The sequence below is a fragment of the Phacochoerus africanus genome, chromosome 8 (genome assembly GCF_016906955.1).
Source record: "Phacochoerus africanus isolate WHEZ1 chromosome 8, ROS_Pafr_v1, whole genome shotgun sequence".
In the NCBI taxonomy this organism is placed as follows: domain Eukaryota; kingdom Metazoa; phylum Chordata; class Mammalia; order Artiodactyla; family Suidae; genus Phacochoerus; species Phacochoerus africanus.
In genome coordinates, this window is record NC_062551.1 from 42542837 (window position 1) to 42563308 (window position 20472).

The 20472-nt window shown below is 49.5% G+C and overlaps 2 protein-coding genes across 4 annotated transcripts in view; one reads left to right on the plus strand and one right to left on the minus strand.

Moving 5' to 3' along the window:
* The window catches only part of ANKRD27 (ankyrin repeat domain 27), a 58908-nt gene extending 44185 nt beyond the window's left edge, over positions 1 to 14723 (minus strand). For 2 of the 3 annotated variants that reach the window (XM_047789739.1, XM_047789737.1), the window contains exons 1-2: positions 14589 to 14723; positions 2399 to 2530 (exon numbers count right to left, since the gene is read on the minus strand). In XM_047789739.1, coding sequence (XP_047645695.1) covers positions 2399 to 2500 — 102 coding nt within the window. In that variant the 5' untranslated portion in view covers positions 2501 to 2530; positions 14589 to 14723. Of the gene's footprint in view, positions 1 to 2398; positions 2531 to 14289; positions 14530 to 14588 lie in introns of those variants that run through there. The other variant, XM_047789738.1, reaches the window with a different exon arrangement.
* Positions 14724 to 14945: 222 nt separating this feature from the next.
* Positions 14946 to 17602, plus strand: RGS9BP (regulator of G protein signaling 9 binding protein). Its single transcript, XM_047790459.1, has one exon. The coding sequence runs from the start codon at positions 15787 to 15789 to the stop codon at positions 16498 to 16500; it is 714 nt and encodes a 237-aa protein (XP_047646415.1). The 5' UTR covers positions 14946 to 15786; the 3' UTR covers positions 16501 to 17602.
* Positions 17603 to 20472: the final 2870 nt, after the last annotated feature.

A 20472-nucleotide genomic window follows, 5' to 3' on the forward strand; every position in this document is an offset into this window, starting at 1 on the left:
CGAGCCTAAGGCACCCCTGGGAACTCAGGATGACACAGCCTAAGAAGCGTCTCCCCTTTATCCCTAGAAGGTGACTAAGATGCTGAAGCTCTTACTCAAAATACTGCTTTTGCTAAAGTCAGCTCAAGTGGAATTTCCCTACTTGCAGCTGGAAAAACACCTAGTGGGTGACAGGAGCCCATGCTAAGTGCTGGTAACACAGTGGCGAGCAAGACAGACAGATCCCCCAAGGGATTTAAGAGAAATAACAGCATTACACAGCATCGCATTTTAAAAGCAAGAGGGGGGGTTCCTGTTGTGGCTCAGTGGAAACGAATCTGACTAGCATCCATGAGGATGCAGGTTTGATCCCTGGTCTCAGTGGGTTAAGGATCTGGCATTGCCGTGAGCTATGGTGTAGGTTGCAGATGCGACTTGGATCCCGCGTTGCTGTGGCTGTTACTACGGCTGGCAGCTGTAGCTCTGATTTGACCCCTACCCTGAGAAACTCCATATGCCTCGGAGGTTAAAAAAAAAAAAGTCAAAAAAAAGAGAGAGAGAGAGAAAGTTACATAGGATAACACACTCTTTTCTAGACAATATTTTGTTTTTTGGCTGCACTCATAGCATGCAGAAGTTCCCAGGCCAGGGATAAAACCCATGCCACAGTAGGCACCTGAGCTGTAGCAGTGACAATGCCAGATCCTTAACCCACTGCACCAAGGGAGAGGTCCTGCTCAATACATATTTTTTAAATACTGTAGAACAGAAGTTCCCGTCGTAGCTCAGTGGTTAACGAATCCGACTAGGAACCATGGGGTTGCAGGTTCGATCTCTGGCCTTGCTCAATGGGTTGGGGATCCGGCTGTTGCCGTGAGCTGTGGTGTAGGTTGTAGGCGAGGCTCAGATCCCTCGTTGCTGTGGCTCTGGCGTAGGCCGGTGGCTGTGGCTCCAATTAGACCCCTAGCCTGGGAATCTCCATATGCCGCAGGAGTGGCCCTAGAAAAGGCAAAAAGACAGAAAAAAAAAAAAAACCTGTAAAACAATGATGGGAAAGAAATATTTTCCAAATTAGGTCAGGCTTTCCCAGTCAACATGATGGCTTGGCATCCTAACCTTTTATCCTGTGATACTTCCCACAACCATCATCAGTGAATATAGACTCAGAGTGCGACCATCTCTCCCACTAGAATTTCAGCTCCGTGAGGGTAAAGACAGGTTTGCATATTCATATTGCGGTTGAACCCCCAGCACCAAAAGCAGTGCCTTGCATAGAGCAGCATTTAATAACTACTGTGAAATGAATGCATGACAGTGAATGCCTTTGACAAACTTTATGGGATTTTTATTCTCTTCTTTGGGAAGCAGCTGTATTCTCTAATATTTTTACATAATGAACTTTATGGCATTGCTGTGACTGTGATGCAGGCTGGTGACTACAGCTCCGATTCGACCCCTAGCCTGGGAACCTCCACAGGCCGGGGTTCAGCCCTAAAAAAAAAAATCATCATGATGATAAAAACCAGAAGGGACTCAAAAAAGTTCAGGTTTCTGAAGGCAGAGGTGGGGACTGGGCACAGAGAAAGTGGGTTCCAGGTCTGCAGAGAAACCTGAGCTGAACACACTTGGCCTTTGGTTCAAATCCTCAGCCAGGGGACACCCCAAGGGAGGCTGCATCCCTCGGCCAGAGAAGCAGGAACACAAGCATGAGAAGAAAAGAAGGCCGCACACACAAAGAGGAGGCCCTGCTGCAGACGGGTGGCGCAGAGGTGCCCCACTTGCCGAACCCCACAGTGTGCAGGCAGGACCCACACCTGATGAGAGCCAGAAAGACCTGCGGTGCGGGGCCTGCCCTCATCTAGGCAGCAGTGGACCAGGCTAAGGGCTCTCTCTTCTCTCACTCCTGTGACCGGGCTGCCCCTGTAGGCTTTTGAGGTTGCAGCCTCTTTGCTATAAAAGTTCTCTCAGCTTTTTCCCTTTAGGAAATGCCTTGGAAGGTGGCCAGCTCCTGTCTCCACATGTTCCCCTCTTCTGTGGGAGCAAGCACCCACCTCACAGGTGAGGACTTTCAAGGCCCTGAGGAGGAACTCAATTTCTGCCCTCGTGGAGACCTCCTGGTCGACAGAGAAACAAAAGAAACAGAGGTGAATACCGGAGACCATTGACAACTGGGGCTGAGAGTTAGAGAAAGGACCACACCCTGGGCGGGTGCAATCCCAAGAGGCTGCCTGGAGGAAGCAGCCATGGGCTCCTTCTCTGCTCGTTAATTTACCCAGCATTCTTTGGGGCTTGCTGCACAGAGCAGGTCTGTACCTGATTCCCTCTAAACTAAACTGAAGTCTACCACATTTCTGCCTTGTCAGCCCTGCTTGGTCCACGCCTAGTGGAGAAGGACAACCCTCGGGATGGATGTACTTACGATGCCATGGGCTTGGGCCACCTTGTTGCACAAGTCAGGACGCCACTTTTGAAGAGCCAGATAGAAAGGATTTTTCAGGAGGTCTTCATCATACAGAGCCATATGGACTTCAGATGGGGCGAAGTGAGTCTCCTGGGATAAGAGAGGAAAAAGCAATAAATGACTACTTTCGGGTGGATATAATACATTAAAGTCCTGATCTGGCAATTTCTTTTCTTTTTTTCTTTTTTTTTGTCTTTTCATCTTTTCTAGGGCTGCACCTGTGGCATATGGAGGTTCCCAGGCTAGGGGTCAAATCGGAGCTGTAGCCGCCGGCCTACGCCACAGCCACAGCCACCTGGGATTCGAGCCACGTCTGCGACCTGCACCATCGCTCATGGCAATGCTGGATCCTTAACCCACTGAGTGAGGCCAGGGATCGAACCCGTAACTCCATGGTTCCTAGTCGGGATTTTTAATGACTGTGCCACAACGGGAACTCCCTGATCTGGCAATTTCTAAAAAAGCAGCCCTGACGTGTATTATTCTACACTATAGATCTACCTATCAGGAAAGATCAAAGATAACTTACCAATTCCAAGATGACTTTTTTTACTGGTTAAATGTACAAATTACTTTCAGAAAATCTTGAACTCCACGTCATTGCACAAGTACAAATGGCTGCTCTTGGAACATCCTACATCCAAAATTATGACATTTTAAAGATATGCAGGTGTTCTCTGGTGGCTCAGCAGGTTAAGGATCTGGCAGTGTCACCGCTGTGACTCAGGTCACTGCTGCGGTGTGGGTTTGATCCCTGGCCCCAGAACTTCCGTGTGACACAGGGCACGGCCAAGACAAAACAAAACAAAACATATGCGTGTTTTTAGTGAAATACTTTAAGTATACAGAAAAGTTAAGTAGGAATGCTCTAATGAAGTTTAACATCATTTCCTTATGTTCTATAAATTACCTTATCATGTCTTCTGATCACTTTTCTTTTTTTTCTTTTTGCTTTTTTTTTTTTTTTTTTTTTTTTTTTGCTTTTTAGGGCTGCATTCACGACATATGGAGGTGCCCAGGCTAGGGGTCAAATCAGAGCTACAGCTGCCAGCCTACACCACAGCCACAGCAACATGGGATCTGAGCCGTGTCTGCAACCTACACCACAGCTCATGGCAATGTTGGATCCTTAACCCACAGAGCAAGGTCAGGGATCGAACCTGCATCCTCATGGATATTAGTCAGAGCTGCTAATCACTGAGCCATGAAGGGAACTCCTTGACCACTTTTCTAATGGGCTATTGGCCTTTTTCTTACAACAAGTAGTTCTTTAAATAACTGGGTACAAAAAGATGTTGCAGATATTTTTTCTCCCAATCTGTGATGTGCCTCTTGATTTCACCAAATGAGTATTTTCAGAAATGAGTGTTTGATTTTAGTGCGGTTGAAATTGTCAGTCTTTCCCTTGCTGGTCAGTGCTTTTTGGATCTAAGGAAATCCTACTATTTTGGCATGCCACCCCCCCTTTTTTGTCTTTTTAGGGCCACACCTGCACATATGAAGTTCCCAGGCTAGGGGTCTAATGAGAGCTACAGCTGCTGGCCTACACCACAGCCACAGTGACATGGGATCCAAGCCACCTCTGCGACCTACACAACAGCCACAGCAATGCCAGATCCAAGCCACCTCTGCGACCTACACCACAGCTCACGGCAATGCCAGATCCTTAACCCACTCAGCACCGCCAGGGATCAAATGCGTATCCTCATGGATCCTAGTCGGATTCACTCCCGCTGTGCCATGCTGGGAACTCTGAGTCAACACCTTTATAATTATCTCATCATCTATGAATATGGTACACCTTTCCACCCACATCTTCTCCTATGTCCTCCAACTGAATTTTCTCCATAAAGATTGCAGGTCATATATTACTTTCATTAGAGATTATTTCTATATTCTATATATAGTTGCTCCTACTGCGAATGGGGCCTCTTATGCCCCTGGTGTGCTCCCCCTAACATACATCCGTTTTATTGAACTACTAGAGAGGAACATGCGAAAGGGGCAGAGAAAAGAAGTCAGAGTCCTAGCCATGTCATTTCACCTCTCTGAGCTCCCGTCTCAGTCTGTGGAATGCAGAATATGAACACCTGTCTTGCAGGAGTCCCAGTTACATGCCACCTTCACTAATTTTGCCATACTGCACACCAATGTGCCTCCTCTTACTGCGGACCCACAGAGTGCCTTTGCAAGTAGAAAAAGGCACCCCATCTTCCCAGTCCTGTGCGAGGGCGCGTGGCTTAGTAAGTAGCTCACAGGCTATATATCAGCCCAGTTTGCCAATACCTCCCCTCCCCAGGGCTGGGCACCTGTGCAAAAAATAACGTTCACAATTGTACACAATGGCTCTACCATTAATATTTGACATTTTCCTTTAAACATCTACTCCCATTGAAAATTTAGGGTTTTTTGTTGTTGTTGTTGTTGTTGTTGATTTTCTTTTTTCTCATTTTGCAGCCGCCCCTGTGGCATATGGAAGGCTAGGGGTTGAATAAGAGTTGCAGCTGCAGGGCTACGCTGCAGCCACAGCAACACCAGATCCAAACTGTATCCACGACCTGTGCCGTAGCTTACGACAACACGAGATCCTTAACCCACTAAGCAAGGCCAGGGATTGAACCCGTGTCCTCATGTAGACTATGTCAGGTTCTTATCCGCTGAGCCACAATGAGAACGCCTAAAAATTAGTTTTAAAAGAACCCTTAATACTACTTTAAAAGGAAAAACAGTATCACTTCCCATTAAGGTAATCTTAAAGATTATAAAAACAACTGATATTATTTAAAACGTGGCCGCCAAAAGTTCTGAACTTGAGCCTGAGGCCTCTTTTCTTCATTAAAAAGAGAAAATTGGCAACTATTAAAGAGCATCAAGGGGCGTTCCCATCGTGGCGCAGCGGAAAGGAATCTGACTAGGAACCATGAGGTTGCAGGTTCGATCCCTGGCCTCTCTCACTGGGTTAAGGATCTGGCATTGCCGTGAGCTGTGGTGTAGGTCGCAGACAAGGCTTGGATCCGGCACTGCCATGGCCCTGGTGTGGGCCAGCAGCTGTAGCTCCAATTAGACTCCTAGCCTGGGAACCTCCATATGCTGCAGGTACAGCCCTAAAAAGCAAAACAACAAAAAAAGAGCATCAAGTAAATGTATCCTTGATAGAATCAGATGAATGAAATATGAGTGAAAAACTGAATTACTTTCTCATTATGTAACAATGTCCCAAAATGGCTCTTTGAGAAAACATCAGAACAGTATATGTTAGTGCCTTATAAATTTTATCCTTTATGGCTAATGTTAAAAACAGCCACCATTTGAGAGCATCCTTGGTCCAGGCACTGTGATAACTTCTATACATCCTCATCTCTTTTCAATGCTCACAAAAGCCATAGGTATCATTAGCCCCATATCACAGATGAAGAATCTGAGGGTCAGCGGGCCAACTTGAGGTTAGAGAGACCTCAAGTTAGAGGTCCGAATTTATTCTAACATCCGTCCCTTTAACCACCATGCTCATGATGTAAAATAAATATGCCTGGATTAGGGGTTATTTCATGAGCCATGGATGCACAGACTCCACACTTCATTTCCCCTAAAGAAAAAGTTCCCATGACAGCCAGCCAGCCACACAGGCTCCACATCAAATTCCCTCAGTCTGGGCCGGCCTGAGCGGTCTTGGCTGCAGGCCCTCCTGGGAACTGCCTGAAGAAGGCCCCTGAGCATCCTGCAAATCCTCTTAGGGAGAAGAGCCTAGCATGAAAATGGCTCCATATAATCCCTCTCTGGGCCCCAGCTCTGCAACAATTCAGATATTTGAATTGCTGAATTCAATAATTACTGGAGCCCAGATAATCCTTTGATGAGTCCCTACCAGAACAACGGGAGAATATAATTTTGCTGGGACAGAGGCACAAGAAAACATTCTTCCTGATTCCCAACACAGATGGTTCAACATGCCTTGGAGAAAAATGGCGGGAGAAATAGGATGCAATATGGACAGACTAAAGCTAGGAAAGGGACAGACACTCTTGCTGCTCCTTGAACAAGATGCTGGCAGAGCACCAACCACCCCTGTGCCCAAGATGGAGGTGACAAGGACGGACTTTGATGGAGGAACTAACAACCTACCTGGGAAACAAGCAATGTGCACCAGAAGAGTTAAAAAACAACCAGCACCACCCAGAACAGTGCCAGCAGAGGAAAGGGCCACACAGAGAAGGGAGCAGCAGGGGTGGGGAGTGCGGGAGGCATTCTTGGCAGTGACCAGAGCAGGGCCAAAGGGTCAGGAAGCAGGAACAGGTTTCTGTGGGCACAGAAGACTCACGAGTAAACTTTTTTTGACTAGATGAGAAACTGAGTTCTGAGAAAAAATAAGAATCCAATAAAGTGCTCAGAGAACGGCAGCAAAAGGAAGGGAAGGGAATGTTTTGTCGCACCAAAACATTCAGTTCAAGGGACCACAAGGGATTAATCTCCAAAATACACAAACATCTCATGCAGCTTTATATCCCAAGAAAACATACAGTCCAATCCAAAATGGATTGGATTTAAATAGAAAGATCTAAGACCGATGGCCAAAAAACAACGAAAAGATGCTCGACATCACCTTTTTTTTTTTTTGGCTGAACTCATGGCATATGGAAGTTCCCGGGCCAGAGGTGGAATCAGAGCCATAGCTGTGATCTACACTGCAGCCGCAGCAACACCAAATCCTTAATCCGATAGGCCATGGTGGGAACGCAACATCACTAATTAGTTAGAGAAATCCAAATCCAAATTACCATGAGGTATCAACTCACATCAGTCAGAATGGTCATTATCCAAACGTCTACAAACAATAAATTTTGGAGCGGGTGTGGAGATAAGGGAACCCTCCTACTCCATTGGTGGGAATGTAAATTGGTGCAACCACTATGGAGGTCAGTATGGAGGTTCCTTAAAAAATTAAATATAGCCCCTGAAACCGAGTCCCTTGGCTGAGTTTATGATTAACACCTCTACCCCAAATATTCCCTTTCTTGCTCAACGCCTGTTCTCTTCAAGACTGAGGAGTTGCAAAGAAAAGCGGGGGCGTGGGGGGCCTATAACCGAGCAGGGCCCTGTGAGTCTCCTGGACACACAACTTTTCTGGGTCCTCCATGTCTTGTTTTTAGGGAATAAACCTCAGCCTCCATGACTTTCCCTGAGTTCCAAAGGGCAGTTGCATCAGGGAAGGGAGGGGATGCAGACACCAGGGAGGAGCTGTCAAGAGACAATAGCACAGCCTTGGGGCAGGGTCCTGGTTCCTCCTCGAGGAATATACAGAATATATTTGAGGCTTTCTGCAGAGCTAAAACCCCCAATAAAAGGAAGAACTACTTGATGAAGCATCTTCTTCCTGGGAAGGAGGAGGACCACCAGAACCAGTCCTGGGGCCACCAAACACCAGCTTTGAAAGACAATACGCGCTTGCTGATTCTGATCCTTATCCTTATTTGAGGCCCTATTTTCCACTCCTCAGACTATAAAACCATCTCATAATCCCTTCCAAGGGAGGCACAGTCTTTAAGGCATTAGCCTGCTGTGGCCCCCTTGGCCTGGAAAAGCAATAAAGCTGTCTTTTTCTCCTTCATGCCCCGCCCTGGCAAAAAAAAAAAAAAAACAAAAACTAAATATAGAACTCCCATGTGATCCAGCAATCCCACTCCTGGGCATATACCCAGACAAAACCATAAATTGAAAAGATACATGCACCCCAATGTTCACTGCAGCACTATTTAAAATAGCCAAGACATGGAAACAACCTAAATGTTGCCAAGAGATGAATGGATAAACCAGAGGTGGTACATATATACAATGGAATACTACTGAGCCATAAAAAAGAATGAAATGTCATTTGCAGCAACATGGATTGACCTAGAGACTATCATACTGAGTGAAGTCAGTCAAACAAAGACAAATATTGATATCACTTATACATGGGATCTAAAATATGACACAATGAACTTATCTATGAAACAGAAACAAACTCAGATTTTTAAAACTGTGGGAGACTGCTGTATAGCACAGGGAACTATGTCTAGTCACTTGTGATGGAACATGACAGAGGATAACGTGAGAAAAAGAACATATATATATGTGTGTGACTGGGTCACTCTGCTGTACAATGGAAATTAACAGAACATTGTAAACCAACTATAATGGAAAAAATCCAAGTCATAAAAAAAACTGTGGGAGGGAAGGAGGATTTAGGAGGTGGGAATAACATATACACACTACTGTATAAAACAGACAATAACGAGAACCTACTGTATGACACAGGGAAATCTACTCAATAGTTTATAATAACCTGTATGGGTATACGTATAACTGATTCACTTTGCTGTACAACTGAAATCAATACAACATTGTAAGTCAACTATAGTCCAATAAAATTTTTTTTAAATATTCAGTTCAGGGGAGTTCCTGTCATGGTGCAGTGGTTAACGAATCTGACTAGGAACCATGAGGTTGCGGGTTCACTCCCTGGCCTCGCTCAATGGGTTAAGGATCTGGCATTGCCGTGAGCTGTGGTGTAGGTCGCAGAGGTGGCTTGGATCCCGAGTTGCTGTGGCTCTGGTGTAGGCCAGCGTCTACAGCTCCGATTAGACCCCTAGCCTGGGAACCTCCATATGCCGCAGGAGTGGCACTGGCAAAGGCAAAAAAAAAAAAAATTCAGTTCAAATGTGTGAAATGTATAAACACACAAGACTCTCAGCAAGCACTGCTGGTAAATGAGATGGAACCAGAGGATTTTTTTCAGTCCAAGTCATCTGCTTTCTCTTGGACATGGGTCTCCTAGTTGCCAAGGACTGAATCCTCTGTCCAGGAGTAGGGATTCAAAGAGCTCTGTCGAGGAGTTCCTGCTGTAGCTCAGCGGAAGAGAACCTGACTAGTATCCATGAGGATGTGGGTTCAATCCCTGACCTCACTCAGTAGATTAAGTATCTATCCAGTGTTGTAGGTCACTGTCATGGCTCAGATCACGAGTTGCTGTGGCTGTGGTGTAGGCCTGTAGCTGTAGCTCCGATTCCACCCCAAGCCCGGGAACTTCCATATGCTGTGGGTGCAGCCCTGAAAAAAACAAAACAACAAAACAAAACAAAGAGCCCTGTCCAGCACTGTTCTCAACCTTTCTGTCCCAGTGTTAAAAATATGAAATAGGAATTCCCGTCGTGGCTCAGTGGTTAATGTATCTGAACCACGAGGAGGCGGGTTTGATCCCTGTCCTTGCTCAGTGGGTTAAGGATCCGGCGTTGCCGTGAGCTGTGGTGTAGGTCGCAGATGCAGCTCGGACCTGGTGTTGCTGTGGCTGTGGCACAGGCTGGCAGGTATAGCTCCGATTCGACCCCTAGCCTGGGAATCTCCATATGCTGCAGGAGTGGCCCTAGAAAAGACAAAAAAAAAAAAGAAAGAAAGAAAGAAAGAAAGAATGTTTAATGCTAGAGCTGAATCCTTATATAGGGGGTACATGCTTAAAAATAATTTAACATCCCGACAAGTTTATCTGCAAGAATTGGTTTCAAAATAACATGCAAAGGAGCTCCCGCTATGGTGCAACAGGATTGGCAGCATCTTGGGAGCACTGGGACCCAGGTTCAATCCCCAGCCTGGTACAGTGGGTTAAGGATCCACTGTTGCCGCAGCTTCAGCTTAGAGGCTGCAGCTTAGAACTAATCCTGGACCAGGAGCTCCATATGCCGCCAGACAGCCTAAAAAAAAAAAAAACATGCAAAGCAAACTGACCTTTTCTTATAAAATTGGAAAGATGCGTGAACCCTCATATAAAACTACTTACCAAAAAAAAAAAAAAATTGCACCCCTGCCTAAATGCATCTGATAGGATGATATATAGAAAATCCAGTGAAATTAGTCATAGATACCAAATACCCCTGCACATGAGTTATCTGAGGTTACTTTCAACAGGAGAGCCGAGCAAGGCCTCAAACCAACACTAGGCTTTTTCTGAGGCAGTGTGCACATTTGTGGTTTTGTGGTCTTCAACCGTCCAGCCGGCCCGGATGAGTCTGGGTGGTCAGGGACCATCTGGTGACATCGTGCAGCCTGGCTCAGCAGAATCCTCCCAGAGATGGACTCTCTGCCAAATCTCACTGCTGTGGCTGCTTCTGCACCTCCCAGGGCCTGATCAAAGACCCTGATCAGGCATCTTTCTCAAGCGATGGGCAAGACTCTCCAGCTGGCTTAATGTGTGCTTCAGAAGGAAAAGGCAGGAAGGGAAACTTTCTATGCATTGATGTTTTTTATGTATGTATGTATGTATGTATTTATTTATTTATTGCTTTTTAGGGCCACACCCACAGCACATGGAGGTTTGCAGGCTAGGGGTGGAATCAGCACTGCAGCTGCTGGCCTATACCACAGCCACAGCACCTTGGGATCCGAGCTGCATCTGTGACCTACATCGCAGCTCACATCAACACCGGATCCTTAACCCACTGAGTGAGGCCAAGGATTGAACCTGCATCCTCATGGATGCTAGTCCAGTTCATTAACCACTGAGCCATGACAGGATCTCCAAGGGAAAACTTTCTATGAATTGATGTTTAATACCAAATGGAAGCAATCTGATGATGTAACCTATGGTAATAGGGTCACTTGTGTCCTTCTGGCCTGTAACATCTATGGTTCCTGTCCCTACATCTCTCACAGCTCTTCTTCAAAGCACTTTGAAGCCTGGCGGCCTGGCTTACTGCAGGCATGCAGTAACTGTGGTGCACTTGAACAAAATGAGAGTGAGGTGCGGGAGAAAGATCCAGCTCCAAGAGGGGTCCTCTCTCACAGGAGCTGGGAATCCACTGCCTGTAGGGAGGGGAGGGTCGGGGGCTGGCCCCAGACAGGCACACAGGTACTGAGCAAGAGCCGTTAACAAATGGTGTGCTCAGACCTGGCTAAGCACAGTGAGGGCTGGAATACGGAGGGTCACAGGAGAGAAGACCTCCAGACTAGAAGAGGGGTGTGACCGCCCAAGGGAGCAAGGGAGTTTGGAGGAGCACAAGTGCCCCTCAGAATGCCACCCCATCACCCTGTTGCTGGAATTGGAGGAGAGATACTAGCACCCTGCTCCCTGCCAGTATCCTGGGCAGGAGCTCCAAGGACCACTTATTTCTTCCTTTGTTTTTTTTTTTGTTTGTTTTGTTTGTTTGTTTTTTTGCTATTTCTTGGGCCGCTCCCGAGGCATATGGAGGTTCCCAGGCTAGGGGTCCAATTGGAGCTGTAGCCACCGGCCTACGTCACAGCCACAGCAACGCGGGATCTGAGCCGCGTCTGCAACCTACACCACAGCTCACGGCAACGCCGGATGGTTAACCCGCTGAGCAAGAGCAGGGACTGAACCTGCAACCTCTTGGTTCCTAGTCGGATTCGTTAACCACTGCGCCACGACGGGAACTCCCCCCCCCCCTTTTTTTTAAAGGGCCACACCCTCAGCATATGGCGGTTCCCAGGCTAGGGGTCGAATCAGAGCCACTGGCCTATGCCACAGCCACAGCCACGCCGGATCCTTAACCCACTGAGCAAGGCCAGGGACCAAACATGCATCCTCATGGATACTAGTCAGATTCGTTACTCACTGAGCCACGACAGGAACTCCCAAGGACCACTTACTTCTGAGCATCTCTTGGATGTGAAAGCAACCTCAGGACAAATCAGGTCCAATTCTTCGGGTCTGAATCCTTTCTAAGTCTGTTATCTATCATCACATGGTCACATTCCTCTGCTCCTTTAGGAAAGGATGAAGTTACGGGACACCAAATGCATCCTGACACTTCATACACAGAGGGAGACAGACCCCTGACGGAAATACCACCAGAGGCAGACATGTGAAGCCCCAAGCCCCAGCAGCTGCCCTCATGAGTGAAACACAGTCCCAGTGTCACCAGGAGGCACAATCAGGACCTTGACTAGGAGCCCTATGCAGACACTACTGCAGCTCTCCTAGCAACACCAGCAGGTGGGATTATTTCAGGTGACAAGCCAAGGTGAGGAGAGCTCACCCAAGGTGTCTCCCCAGCTTCAGAGCCCCAACTGTTTTCCTCCTACTAGAGCCTAGAATAAATATCTATTCCCATTCCCATCCTGCCATCCCCCATCTGAGGGCTACAGGGCCTGCCTCCTGACCCCCTGCAAACCTGTCCACGTGGAAGACAACAAAGTGATCTTTCCAACACTGCAATCTGTGCAGGAATCTTCAGACTTCCCTTCTACTCCCGACCAAATGAACTCTCAACTTCTCAGCCTGGCACAGAGAAGCTCTCACTCCTGGCCTTCTGCCCGCCTCTGCAAGCTTCACCTCCCTCAGCTGTCCCCAGAGCTCCCCAAAGAGACAGGCTCTCCTTCCATCTACCCATTTTGTCCTAAAAATGACTCTTCCTCTGTCAAGGCCCCATTTGGCCCATAGACGCCTGAGACCGTCCACCTCAAAGAACGGCCAAGTGGAGTTCCCTTGTGGCGCAGCCAGTTAAGGACCCGGTGCTGTCACTGCAATGGCTCTGGTCACTGCTGTGTGGTGGGTTTGAGCCCTGGACCCAGGACTTCCGCATGCCTCAGGTATGGCCAAAAAAAAAAAAAAAAGGAAAAGAAAAGAAGAATGTCCAAGGACCAGAGTACCACCTAACCCTGGCCACAAACTGCCATCCAAACAACTGATTAAAGGACAAACTGCTGAATGAGAGTGAGCCCTGAGCCCAGCGCTCTGGACTCCTATGGCTACCTCAACACCAGGCTGGGCAAGGCAACCTAAAAACATAAATATCCTGCTAATGACCTGCTCTTCTTTAGGGCTGGTGGGAGGGTGCATTTTGTTTGTTTGTTTGTTTGTTTGTTTGTTTGTTTGTTTGTTTTGGGGGTTTGTTTTGGGGTTTTTTTTTTTTTTGCTATTTCTTGGGCCGCTCCCGCGGCATATGGAGGTTCCCAGGCTAGGGGTCGAATCGGAGCTGTTACTGCCGGCGTACGCCAGAGCCACAGCAACGCGGGATCTGAGCCGTGTCGGCAACCTACACCACAACTCACGGCAACGCCGGATCCTCAACCCATTGAGCAAGGGCAGGGACCGAACCCACAACCTCATGGTCCCTAGTCGGATTCGTTAATCACTGAGCTATGACGGGAACTCCGAGGGTGCATTTCTTAATCAAAATAGAGGCTTCTCTTGGAGTTCCCTAACGTCTCAGCCAGTTAAGGATCTGTAGTTGTCGCTGGTGAGTCTCAGGTCACTGCCCTGATGCAGGTTCCATCCCTGGCCAGGAAACCTCCACGTGCCAGAGGCACAACAACAATAACAAACACCTTTCTCCCTGAAATCCACAAACCTGGAAAATCCCAGACCACATGGCAAATTAGTAGTCCCTACAGTCACCCCTGCCCATCATTCCCTGAATATCCCAAATCCTCAATGAAGAAACGCTTCTTGCTCTGGTGGCCCTGCACCGGTGGGGAGTGCCCACGTCCCCATTAGTGGCCAGAGCGGCATGGCCTGGCTGGTGCGCCTATGGGCAATCCATTTTCAACGAAAAGAACTGAAAAGATTCAGAGTCTGGAACACCTCAGGGTGGTTGAGTTTTCCTGGAGTAATCTTTACCAGGCAGGAAGAGGAGACCCCGCGCCATGAGGCAGGCAAGCAGGGATACCCTCCTCTCTCCCTCGCGCTTTCATCATCCCAGGTACCACAACTGCCCGCGGCCCGAGGATCCGGACCCCCACCCACGGCCTCCCATCCAATCGCCCGGCCAGATCTCCCTTAAATCACAGACGCCTCCAGAGAGCGACAACCCTGCCCACGGCCCCCAAGTCTGAGCTCCCGGGATCCGGGATCTACGGACCTGTCCTGAAGACGTGGGGTCAGAGGGCGCATTCTTCGCCAACCCCACCCCTTCCTTGCTCCGCAAACATACAAGAGAGGCAGAGCTGCGGACGGGACGAAGAGAGTGCGGAAGGGGCAATCCACCAGGCGACGCGCCGGGGCTTTGGGGGCTGCCAGCAGAGCGTGGGGCGCCGGCGGAGGAGAGGAACGAGCCCCTCCCCCTTCCCGCTCCGGGGCCCCGCCCGGCCTCCGGGCCCGGAGGCGCAGCCAGCCGGAGGGAAGGGAGGCGCGGGAGGAGACAGGCAGGAGGACACTTACTTAAAAGGCTACATAGTTTCACTTTCCGCCCTTCCCGGAGCGAAGCCAACACCTGCCGGCCCCTCGGTTCGGACCTCAGGGACCACCACCCAGCGCCACGGCTCTGCTCCACCGCCCACCCCCTTACTACGCCGTTGGGCGGGTCCGCGCCTAAGGCCCCTGGTCAGCCCAATGAGAAGCCGTCTTTATTCAGAGTGACGTGTGCGCAGAGCAATCACTGAGTCCGCCCAGCCGGGGGTGGAGCTCACCTCGGCTCACAGCACTTCCTACTTAGGCTGGACAAGCCCAGAGCCGTCAACTGCGCGTGCCCGGAACGGGAGGGGGCGGGGCCGAGAGCAGATCTGACACAAGGGGTGGGGCCCAACCTCCGCTGCGGGAAAGACGGTGGAGCCGGGATGGTGAGGTCTGGGAGCCGTCCCGCCCAGGTGACCACCCTTTACTGCTTGCTTTGGAGGATGAAGGTGCCCAGTCCTACGAGGCATTCCACTCTCGTCGCTGGCAGGGTCTAAGAGTCAGAGTCCCTGAGTTCTAGCCCCTTCACTTGCATTAACGTCGCGTGACCTAGACCCCCTCTTTTTAAATCTGAGCCTCAGTTTCCCCTTCCGCAAAATAGAAGAGGGTTGGATCTGTCAAGTGCTAATATTCCAGACCGTAATGGGGTTCGGAGAAGGGGGAGATGAGGGGCCTACACGTGACCTCCCCGCGTAGGGCCCCGCCTATCCCTGGTCCTGGGGATGGAAGCGCCTAGCGAAGACCGGCGGGGTGGGCGGATCCTAAGAAACCCGACCCGGCCGCCCTTGGCAGCGGCTAAGGCGGATCGCGAGGCTCCGCGGCCGGCTAGCCCTGGCTAGGGTACTGGAGGAGGATGGGGACCGCAACTTGGACTTCGCAGGTGGCTACTATGGAGGCGAGGGCTGCGCAGAGATTGGGCGTGTAACTAGGAGGGCACCTGGGGAAGATGGAGCGGGCGGGAGACTGCTAACAGGGCTCCCTCTCCGCGCCAACCCGCAGAAGCGCACGTCGTGTGTCCTGAGTGGCTCTGTCGACCGAAGCTGCCGCGCCAAGCTCCCCTCAAGCCATGAGGAGTGCGCGGGCCGCCCGGCCCGGAGACGCCGTCGGGGCTGGCTGCGTCCTGCTACGGTGAGGACGTGAGGCTGAGAGGGGCGCAGGCGGCTGGGCTGCGCGGGAGAGCAGCGCCATGGCGAAGGAGGAGTGCAAAGCGCTACTGGACGCGCTCAACAAGGCGACCGCATGCTACCACCACCTGGTGCTGACCATTGGCGGCTCAGCGGACTCCCAGAACCTACGAGAGGAGCTGCAGAAGACACGACGGAAGGCGCAGGAGCTGGCGGTGACCATCCGCGCCCAGCTGACTGCCCCGCTGCGCGACCGGGGCCTGGGTGCAGAGGAGCGCGCCGAGTTCGAGCGCCTCTGGGTGGCTTTCTCCGGCTGCCTGGACCTCCTGGAAGCTGACATGCGGCGTGCGCTGGCCCTGGGCACCGAGTTCCCTCTGCACGCGCCGCGGCGGCCGCTCGTGCGCACTGGGATGGAAGGCGGCGCAACGGGCGTAGCGGCGCGCGCCCTGAGCGTCCGCAGCCTGCGGCACGAAGCGGAGCGGGACTTCGACGTGGAAGACCTGCACCAGCTGGAGCGGGAGATCCTTCAGGTGGGCGAAATGATCCAGGACATGGAGATGAAAGTCAACGTGCCACGCTGGACCGTGCAGGCCCGGCAGGCGGCGGGCGCCGAGCTCCTCTCTAGCGCTAGCGCGGGCGTGTCCTCTGTGGGCGGCGTGTCCATAGAACAACGCACCGGGCCCTGCGACCTGAGCAAGGCCCTGGCTGCCACCATCTTCAGCGCCGTGCTGCTGGCGGCTGTGGCCTTGGCCGTGTGCGTGGCGAAGCTGAGCTGACCTGCACCCGACGGCCCCCCAACGCTACCGCTCCCTCCCTGGAGGCACCCCTCCAAGAACAACTGCGACTGCCAGGACTAGGGGTGGGAGTGGGATGTGGCATGTTTCAGGGGAGCTGTTCTCGTGCCTGTACGTGTAGGTATAGGCACGTTTCAAGCACACATTTGCTGGGACAGAACATGGCTTCCTCTTGCTGGCCCCGGAAGAGTTAATTTTGCGCGGGCCAGCAGGGCATTATCGCTAATGTATGCAGGAGCTTTATCCCCTATTAATAGAAAACCGTCCACAGTGACCCGAGATTCCTCCAAGTTAATAGGTTACCGCCTGTGCTGCTGGGGCGTGTTTACACTGAATCTGGGCTTGATCCTCTCGCCCCTGTCAGTGATTCCCATTCTCTGAGTGGGGCAGTTGGGGGGGGGGAGGTGAAATGAAGTGTTGAGAAGGGGGCTATTTTGATGTGTGTGTGTGTGTGTGTGTATTGGTTTTGTTTCCTGGACAAGAAACAAATTGCAAAAAGATGTAAGCAGTTGTTATTACCTTAATCCTAAGCTTAGGAAAGTGTGCAAATAGAAGTTCAGGCAAAATGCTTTCCAATACACACTTCTGCACACAGTTGCCTATTGAAGAGGGCTCTGCCCAGTCAGCCTGGGAGGGGCTCAAGCTTTGGGAAGGGCCACAGGCTGTCTAAACAGGCACTTTCTCCTTGGCTGGAGCTTATTTTTGTTCCAGAACTAGACCAGAGTTTTTGATCCTCCTTTGGGGGAGGGCTGGGGAATCCTCTTTGGAGCCCTTAATCCTGTCTATCCCTTGGAATTTGCTTGCTGACCCGTAGCAGAGCTGGCTTTGGAGGGAGCTGCACAGCTCCCTGACCCTGACACTGCCCTCTGAGAGGGTCAAGTGGCATCACTGGGCACAGAGGTTTTGAGCCAGTTAGCCCTGAGACTGGGTTAGTATGTAGCAGCTCTAACTTCAAATGTAAGAAGTTTAAAAAAAAAAAAATCATCATTTGAAAGAAAAAGCACATTTGCACATTGTACACTTACTGTCAAACCTGATATTTATAAAGGACATTTGGCCACAAATTCATGCTGGTGCCAAGGAATCAAACATAGTGTCTTTACTTATATACTTAGGTTACTAAGCCTACATCTGCATTTATTTTTAAAATTGATCTTCCTGAAGGCAGGAGATCATAGCATAAACTGCTGAAACCACAGGTGTAGTGACAAGTTAAATGGCCCCAGCCTCTTCAGGGCAATAAATAAGGAAATGTGGAAAACACCTTAGATCTCACACTGGAATTTGCCTGAGCAGTGCCACAAACTCCAATCTGTGATACAGAGAGAGCATTGCTAGGGATGTAAGGCTGAGAAAACAGATGCATTTAACGCTAATCGTAATGTGGAATAAAACCCAGAGGCTGGTTTGGCTAAAAAACGACAAGGATTTTTTTTTTTTTTTTTCTCTTTTTAACCCCTGAAGAGAAAAATGGACCAGGAGGAGGGAATTGGCAGTTTGTCACAAGGGCAGTTTGGAAGGCCAAGGGGCAGAAGCAATGAGCAGCAGAAATGCCGCCTGGGCACCCAGTCCTAAGGGCCACCCTCCTAGCTTCACTCACCCACTCCCACTCCTCAGCACAAATTCCAGTACTCCAGATAGTGAAAGCACAGCATCTGTTTGTGCGTTCCTGTGATAAGGGGTTTCAAAGACCCACAAGGTCTTAAGCGGATTAAAAATTCTACCACAGTAACTAATAAAAGGAACTCCTTCAGGAGTTCCTGTTGTGGTGCAGCGGAAAAGAATCCGACTAGGAACCATGAGGTTGCAGGTTCAATCCCTGGCCTCGCTCAGTGGGTTAAGGATCCAGCGTTGCCATGAGCTAGGGTGTAGCTCGCAGCCGAGGCTTGGATCTGGCATTGCTGTGGCTGTGGCGTAGGCTGGTGGCAACAGCTCCGATTGGACTCCTAGCCTGGGAACCTCCATGTGCCGTGGGTGCAGCCCTAGAAAAGCCAGGGGAAAGAAAAAAAAAAAAGGAATTCCTTCAGCCTCATCCACTCTGGGTGAATCTGAATTGGGCCACGTCAGATGCTCTTTGCACCTGCCAGAGTACCATTTAGAAATGGCACAGAAAGTTTTCCAACTCCCCTCTTCCTCATCCCACACCCAGTACAACATGGAATATGTCACTTTCCCCAAAGTCTCATCTCTCTCAGGCAAGAGGAGGCTGGGGCATATTGTGTCCCGGTGTTGGAAAATATCCTGTAAAACCAAGCCCTAAATAGAAGTCTTCTGTTTCTAAGACTACGACTTTTTAACAAGGTATTCTGGTTCATGAAAAAAAAAAAAAAAAACCTATTAAAGAAACAACCCATCAGAAGTGTGTAATCTGTAGAGAGCAATTGGGACAAGCAAATTTGTTTTTATTCTTTCTAGTCAGTCCTTGGGTGTTAACTGATATGTGCAATCAGATGTGTGCCTGATACGAAGAGTCCTCTGCTCACTGAAGTTAGTGTTAAAATGTTGTACACACGGAGTTCCCGTCGTGGCGCAGTGGTTAACGAATCCGACTAGGAACCATGAGGTTGCGGGTTCAGTCCCTGCCCTTGCTCAGTGGGTTAAGGATCCGGCGTTGCCCTGAGCTGTGGTGTAGGTTGCAGACGCGGCTTAGATCCCGCGTTGCTGTGGCTCTGGCGTAGGCCGGTGGCTACAGCTCCAATTCCACCCCTAGCCTGGGAACCTCCATATGCCGCGGGAGCGGCCCAAGAAATAGCAACAACAACAACAAAAAAAAGACAAAAAGACAAAAAAAATGTTGCACACACCGAAAAAGTTGAATTACAATAAACATATTTATCTTTTGGCCCCCCTAACGTAACTCTGAAAATTTTAAGCATTCATAATATTTGGTATTTGGAGTTACAGCATTGCCTAATAGAACTTTTGCAAGCAGAGTCATCTTGCTTGAGCAGTAGGCTGATCTCTACAATATCTCTCTCATTTCCATCTATAATTCAAGAGATTGCTTTCTGGTAGAAGCCTGCTTCAACTTAGAGTTTGATGTCCATGTCATTAATTGTCTAAAAAGATTTGGTAGGATCATGGAGTTCCCGTCGTGGCACAGTTGTTAATGAATCCAACTAGGAACCATGAGGTTGCCGGTTCGATCCCTGGCCTTGCTCGGTGGGTTAAGGATCCGGTGTTGCTGTGAGCTGTGGTGTAGGTTGCAGATGTGGCTCGGATCCTGTGTTGCTGTGGCTGTGGTGTAGGCCAGTGGCTACGGCTCTGATTGGACCCCTAGCCTGGGAACCTCCATATGCCGCGGGAGCGGCCCTAGAAAAGGCAAAAAGACAAAAAAAAAAAAGATTTGGTAGGATCTTATACCATGATACAGATGATTTAAAAAATTACAAATGTTTAATATGGTGTATATATAATATGGTCAGAATTAGAGTCTATTTTCTTAAATTAAAGGTACAAGTTAAAGGAAAGCTCTTTACCTCAAAAGTTAAGTGCTATTGGGGGGTTCCTGTTGTGGTGCAGCGGAAGTGAATCCAACTAGGAACCATGAGGTTTCGGGTTTGATCTCTGACCTCGCTGAGTGGGCTAAGGATCCGGCATTACTGGGAGCTGTGGTGTAGGTTGCAGACAAGGCTCAGATCCTGCTTTGCCGTGGCTGTGGTGTAGGCCAGCAGCTGTGGCTCTGATTTGACACCTAGCCTGGTGAACCACCATATGCCATGAGTGAGGCCCTAAAAAGAAAAAAAAAAAAAAGAGTTAAGTGCTATTAAAAATCTCTTGTGAAGTTAAAACACCTGTAAAGAGAAACCATCCCTGGCTTCTCTTTCAGAAAAAATAGCGCGGCTTTCTCTGGTACTGAGAAGACAAGTACTTGGAATGTCAAGGCATTTATCATGGGAATTTTCACCTATTCCTATTAGAAAAAAAAAACCAGAAAAAAACTTAATATTTGCA